Source organism: Gigantopelta aegis, chromosome 2 (assembly GCF_016097555.1).
Source record: "Gigantopelta aegis isolate Gae_Host chromosome 2, Gae_host_genome, whole genome shotgun sequence".
NCBI lineage: Eukaryota > Metazoa > Mollusca > Gastropoda > Neomphalida > Peltospiridae > Gigantopelta > Gigantopelta aegis.
Window position 1 is genome coordinate 39610430 of NC_054700.1, and position 7422 is coordinate 39617851.

The window sequence follows — 7422 nt, forward strand, 5'->3', positions numbered from 1 at the left end:
CGCTGTTTGACATTTATAATCATATTTATTATAAATGTGTATAAATATAAAATATCTGCATGGATCGAATACTACCTAATGATGACATCTAACTACTGTACTGTTCTGTTTTAATATTTTCTGCAAATGTTGGGAGGATATATCAACAAAGGTATAGTAAGTGATTGTTTGTCTGTTTGTTTCTTTATAAGGACCGATGGAGTAGGAGGTGGGATGCTTACCAGTATTTTATAGGAGGGGAGGAGGGACTCGCACTGTCAATGAGTCATGTTATGAGGCCGCAGGTGCATATAAAATATGTTGGTGCAGGGGTGGGGGTGTTTGGCGGGCATTGCCCCATATCCCCGCCCCACCCGACTACAATAATACATATTAAAAGAATACAAGAAATGTTCGCTAGGTTAATTCATTTCAGTTCAATTTAGTTTGCTGCATTAATTTAAGCATAAAAACTGATCCCAAAGTCTGGCATGGATCTAAGAGGAAGGTGCTGGAGGAGCCACCTCCTCCCCCCCCCCCCCCCCCCCCCCCCCTCTCCCCACCCTGAAATTATAAGTGTCCCGAAAAATGCAGTGTGTAGCAGACGAAAACAATGCATTGATTGTTTTTTAGCGGGGAATATGTTTACAGTGTTCAGCTTGATATTTCTGTGGATGATTACCCTACAATACAGACAGTACATGTTAAAGGTTTACTTTTGAATACTGGGAATGTCCCTTTTAAGCATTGCACTCACTACCTTAAAATAAAATCCTGCATCCGTTCCTGTTAGTTACTTCAGTATTTTAAAAATTTCAAAATTACCACCACATCATGGGCTACTCTTTTTGATTAGCAGCAAGGTATCTTTTATATGCACCATCCCACAGACAGGGTAGTACATACCACGACCTTTGATATACCAGTCATGGTGCACTGGCTGGAACGAGAAATAGCCCAGTGGGTCCACCGATGGGGATCGTTCCTAGCGATATATCGAGCGAACATTTTACCACTGGGCTACGTCCCACCCCCAGGATATACTATTATAGGGTCTAATTTAACACTTGCAACTATGATAATGCATTTTAATTCTAGTTCTTTTACAAAGTTTTCTCGATTTTCAGTAGTAAATATATGATGAAAACCAGCCGCATATGCATTTTTGTGCAAAATCTGTAATAATATAAACAATTTTTAAAAATCTTAATATCTTTGATCATAAAAATTTAGATTGATCCCATCTACAGATGAACAACTCTAGCACAATTTATCGATATTTCTTCACCATTTATTTATTAATAACACAAATGATGATGCCGTAACAGCTTCTTTTTTTTTAATGCATGCAACAAATTAGTTTGTTTTATGTACTTTATTAGGCCAGATAGCTTGTAGTAAAATCTTGTCTGACATGAATGTATATTGAAGGTGGCTAAATGTGTTTTATTTCTGTGATACTTCCCTTTCTCATTAATTATTGATTCTTGTCGCTGACATTTAGATAAAATAATAATTACCTACAAACATCGAGACTCCATTCTTATTGATTCTTTTCTTCTGGGAAATCAGCTTCCAATAAAAACAACTAGCAGTACATTTATGTGTCCATTTTGTAAACCCAAACAACTTTTCAGATTACAGTTCAGACATATAGACTAGGTAATCTAGTTGGGTTTTGTTTTTAGAACCACCATGTTTTAAAAGGACTGTCATGATTTTGTGGCTATTGTAACTCATTCATACCACAGACACAACGGAGCAGGTGACGGAGGTGGTGGTGGTTCTAGACCTCCCCCCCCCCCCCCCCCACACTTCAATAATTCGGAATTAAAAATATTATTGGTAGTATATCTTAAGGCAGGAAATTGCATTTCAGGACATCTAGTTTTCAAAGTTTTACAGGGGAGCATACCCCTAACCCCTAAAACATTGCTTCGCGCCCTCAACCTCCCCCCCCCCCCCACCCCCCCCCCCCCCCCCCCCCCCCCCCCCCCCCCAATGTCTACTTGCTTCTGCTGTGCCTGGACCATCAGAGCACTGTAATGGCTCAATTTACATGATATGTATTTTCTATATACAGACTTTTTCTGATGACCTGAATGTTTTCAGAAGCCAAAATTAGGTTTTACCTTTCAATAAGTTCGTATGTACGAAAAAATTGATATTAGTAATAACATGAAGTTTAAAAAAATATATATATTATTTTTTTTTTTTTTTTTTTTTTTTTTATAGAATATTAGTGTTTATATATATAGGCCTAAAGTGTTTTTGATCGCCTGAATGTTTTGGAGTTTTTTAGAAACCAAGATTAGGTTTTACCATCCTAAATTTCGTATGTGCAAAAAAATATCTATCATATAGTAAGTAAAAGTTTTAGCTACTAAAAAACATTAGAACAACCAAACACATTTAATATAGTCATTTACATTCTAAACAAGAACATGTATTTAACGCATGATTCTAGTGTATACCACTAAATCAAATCACATAGATGACAATAGTAACATGTGGCTAAAACTCCTACATGCAGCATATCAATCAACATATACACCATGGATATAAATGCTACCATCCTTCACTCTTAAAGTAAATTAGAACAAATTGGGGGTTTAGCTGCTCATTTCAGACATTACGGTTAGATTCTATGACTACCCTAGTTCCGCACAAATATTTGTCATGGCATTTTTAGTAGGACCCCGCACGTTTCAAGCACAATTGTAGTTGGTACATTGACACTAGTTCAAATTAAATTACAGGAATGTACTGGCCAGATGGAACAACATTTTATGACAACAAACACTCTGACATTTATTGTCAATGACAGGACTTGTAGTATTAAGTGCTCTATCAAAAGTTAGGTGCACCTCCAACTTAGACCCAGCTGGATGTTATTTGGTTTAGTAAAAAAGAAATGTTTTATTTAACGACGCACTCAACACATTTTATTTACGGTTATATGGTGTCAGACATATGGTTAAGGACCACACAGATTTTGAGAGGAAACCCGCTGTCGCCACTACATAGGCTACTCTTTCCGATTAGCAGCAAGGGATCTTTTATTTGCGCTTCCCACAGTCAGGATAGCACAAACCATGGCCTTTGTTGAACCAGTTATGGATCACTGGTCGGTGCAAGTGGTTTACACCTACCCATTGAGCCTTGCGGAGCACTCACTCAGGGTTTGGAGTCGGTATCTGGATTAAAAATCCCATGCCTCGACTGGGATCCGAACCCAGTACCTACCAGCCTGTATACCGATGGCCTAACCACTATGCCACTGAGGCCGGTATTTGGTTTAGTATCACCTACAGTCAAAGGAAGCAAATACAGGACCGTCGCTTTAAAAAATAATAAAATAGCTTATATAATATATTTGGAAACTGTGGTTCAGTCATAGTGTTCTGGGGCGGGACGTAGCCCAGTGCTAAAGCACTCGCTTAATGTGTGGTCGGTCTGGGATCCCTGTCAGTGGGCCCATTGGGCTATTTCTCGTTCCAGCCAGTGCACCACGACTGGCATATCAAAGGCTGTGGTATGTACTACCCTGTCCATGAAGTGGTGACAGCGGGTTTCCCCTCTCAATATCTGTGTGGTTCTTAACCATATGTCTGACACCATATAACCATAAATAAAATGTGTTGAGTTTGTCGTTAAATAAAACATTTCCTTCCTTCCTTCATTGTGTCATAGGCAGACACATGCTTTATATCTTAAATATCAAATGTTATGGTGTATTATGCTATTCATTCATTCAACTTAGTTTCATGCTAATATCCAATTAAGGTTCAAGCACGCTGTTCTGGGCACACACACCTCAGCTATCTAGGCTGTGAGTAAGTGGTTGGTGAAAGAGAAGTCAGTGTATTGGCCTTACACATGCCCATGAGTCATTAAAACTAGGGGTGACTATTGCGGTCAGTTTTACTATTGCAATAGTATTGTGATAGTTAAACTATTGTGATAGTATTGCAATAGTGATAGTACTATTGCAATAGTATTGTGAATTGTTAAATCGCTTGATAACAGTAATATAAATAGATATTTCACTAAACTATTTACTTCAATCTTCCAATATATGTTTGTGTGTGTGTGTGTGTCTGTCTGTGTGTGTGTGTGTTTGTGTGAGTGTATGTGCATCTGTACGTATGCTTGTGTTTGTGTGCAACCTTATGTCGGATGAGTTAACCACGACACCACCGAAGCCGGTGTATATGCTATCTTGTCTGTGTGCATATATAAACTATACCTTGTTTATTGTCCAATGATGGGCCATTTGAGGACTGACCTAGACGTTGACGGAGTTCAACAAGATAGCGCTAGAAAACCCTTTGTTGCTTAATTTGCGCCTCATGTTAAACCTAACGACAATACCGGAAAGCAATCAAGTTGCGTATGAACGTTATCGTTCCTCGCTGTGTATGAACGTAGGTTTGTAGTGCGTTCAGGAGCAAGAGCAGATACAAACATTTTGTTGTTTTCTATTTTATTCTGTTTGAAGGGACATTCCTGAGTTTACTGCAAGTTTTGAGATGTTATCGACTAACATAGACGTTTTAACGATTGTAATTACATTTCTGCATAAAATATTAGTGGCTGCATATTAAACGTGTTTCTGATCGTTCTAATATTTGTACTAGGTTAAATTTCATTTTAAAATAGTATTTTTTTCGTACATACGAAATTATTTCAAGACATTGTCCAGTTTGGGCTTCTTACAAATATTAAGATGACTAGAAACACATTGAATATACAGACACTGATATTCTAAACAAGAAAATATATTTAATATGTAAGTTTAATCGTAGAAATATTTTATTAGTCGGAAACATCTTACAATGCAGCAAACTCAGGAATGTCCCTTTAACATAAGGTGCAATTTTGTTGTTTTCTTTTTTATTCTGTCTTAACATAAGGTGCAGAAATCAATTGAGCATCTTGCAATTCACGATTACAACCTTTAACATCAACTATTTGGTATCATAAAACAAACAATCGTTTTCTTTCCCAATATCCAGGCTACAAGACGCTTCCATTTATAACTGACCAATAAAATGAATTACACAGCCTTGGGTAGCTACAATAATCTTACGTTTATAACTATCACCAATAAAGAAGAAATTGCACGGTCTTTGGTAGCTATCGGAATCTTATGTTTATAACTATTGCCAATAAAGAAGACATTACACTGTCTTGGTAACTATTTGAAGCTTTCGTTTATTAACTGTGACCAAAAACAAAGCACACTGTATTAACTGTACAATTTTATTGGCATCAACTGAAAACAAGGAAACAACTGCCCTGTGTTTGTTTAGAAACTCCCGATCCAGTAGCTCCGACTTGTTCAGTGTCTTTACGAACAGCTCTTCATACACGGGATGTGGAGACTCAACAAACACAGAGTATTCGTATCCTTACAATTGTTAACACGGGAAAATGGAAATCTATTTACAAAGGTAAGTAATCTAGTTGAAAATCAACACATAATACCTATCAAACACAGAAGGTTTTGTCGTAGAATAGTTAAATAATAATGAATAAATAATATGTATATTGCTACTACTACTAATAATATAAAATTAACCAGTTTAAATTTACACACGGTGGCAGAAATGTCATTAGTTAGTCATGGTACACACAATACACTAGAAACATGGAACCCCTTTCAGAGGCGGATCTAAGGCCCCCCCCCCCCCCCCCCCCCCCCCCCCTAAATTTTGCGATAGTTATAATTTTATTATATATTAATTTTCAGTTTTTTACGATCCCCATCCAAACCTCCCCTAAAGTTCCCATGGCATTCCATCTCGTGTCACTGCCTCCCCCCCCCCCCACCCCCCAAAAAGAGGATTTTCTGAAGCCGCCACTGCCTTTCTTCCATCACTTATGTTTACTCTAAGCCCCTCCCCCAAAAACAAAAGAAAGAGGATAAAAAGAAGAGACTATCTTCAACTGTAACACCACCCTTAATGCTCAAACTTGGCAGCCCTACCTATGGTTGTTCTATATATCTTGTATTGTCACTACAGTCATTATCATGGTCGTATGGGCGTGCATGAATGACGACTAGAATCTTGTATTGTCACTATAGTCATTGTCATGGTCGCATGGATGTGCATGAATGACGACTGGAATCTTGTATTGTCATTATAGCGTGCCCCTACATTTTGCGATAGTTATAATTGTATTATAATAAATATATTAATTTCCTCCTTTTTTTACGATCGCCCTCCAAACCTCCCCCAAAGTTCCCTTGGCATTCAATCTCATGTCACTGCCCCCCCCCCCCCCAAATGGATTTTCTGGATCCGCCACTGACAACAGTTACTGCTGGTCAAAATACCTAAACTTACTCTGAGCCATCTTGATTACGTCACTGCTTGTTTAATCCTTACGATGTTCCTTCTAAAACTAGTTTCGCTCGATGCGCAGTCGGTGAGGGATCGATCCCTGTCGGTGGGCCCATTGGGCTATTTCTCGTTCCAGCCAGTGCACCACGACTGGTATATCAAAGGCCGTGGTATGTACTACCCTGTCTGTGGGATGGTGCATATAAAAGATCCCTTACTGCTAATCGGAAAGAGTAGGCCATGAAGTGGCGACAGCGGGTTTTCTCTCTCAATATCTGTGTGGCCCTTATCCATATGTCTGACGCCATATAACCGTAAATAAAATGTGTTGAGTGCGTCGTTAAATAAAACATGTCTTTGTCTAAAACTAGCCATCACTTTTGCCACCACTTTTGCCTTTCTAATGCACGTTGTATTTAATTTTTAATTTTTACGCAATATATACATGTATGTGTCTTATGACGTCTTCGAAACCAATTGTTTCAAAAATGTATCCACTTCCGCAGGTTGATAGCCAGCAGGACCGTGGGTACCTTGGTAAACAACAATACCATCCAGAATTACATAGAGTCTTTCTGGATTGGCAGCGTATTTAACAGCTGCCACGTTATCCATGTTATCTAGAACCACAGGATACGGAATCCCGTAGTCTGTCAGCGCCTTAGCAGCCAGAGCACGGTCTTGTATTGATGAATGAGACTTTATGTTGAGGTTACCCGCTACTGGCCATTCGTCGCTCGCGTGCGCTTCACAAATGTAGACCAAAAGAAAGTCCACGTCTGCTTTGTAGCGCTCAGCAACCGAGTTCATCAGTTTCGTTCTGCCCATGAACGGGGGTCAGGTACAGCTGCCAAAATTGATCACCAGAGGGCGTCCTGGCTTCATGGCATCAAGGAGACTGAACCTCGTGGTTCCATCTTGTGTCCAGACAGGAGAATTGGGTGCAGGGTAACCACACCAGGTAGTCTTGAATGCGTCGTCCATCCAGAGGGACCATCCAATCTTCAGTGCGTGGAAGGAGTAGAGCGAATTTACCGTGTCCTCGGGAGTCACGTTGCTGTCTCCTTGTAATTTTTTGCTTTGTTTCAAGAAC

At 39.2% G+C, this 7422-nt stretch overlaps 1 protein-coding gene across 1 annotated transcript; it reads right to left on the minus strand.

Annotated features, from left to right (window-relative positions):
* Positions 1-6785: 6785 nt before the first annotated feature.
* On the minus strand, positions 6786-7157 carry LOC121388483 (type I iodothyronine deiodinase-like). The gene has a single exon (XM_041519838.1). It carries the CDS (start codon positions 7155-7157, stop codon positions 6786-6788), a length of 372 nt encoding a protein of 123 aa, XP_041375772.1.
* Between the last annotated feature and the right edge of the window lie 265 nt (positions 7158-7422).

What these genes read in the sequence shown, in the direction of transcription:
- LOC121388483 (XM_041519838.1), bottom strand. Translation starts at nt 7,157, where the DNA reads ATGGGCAGAACGAAACTGATGAACTCGGTTGCTGAGCGCTACAAAGCA.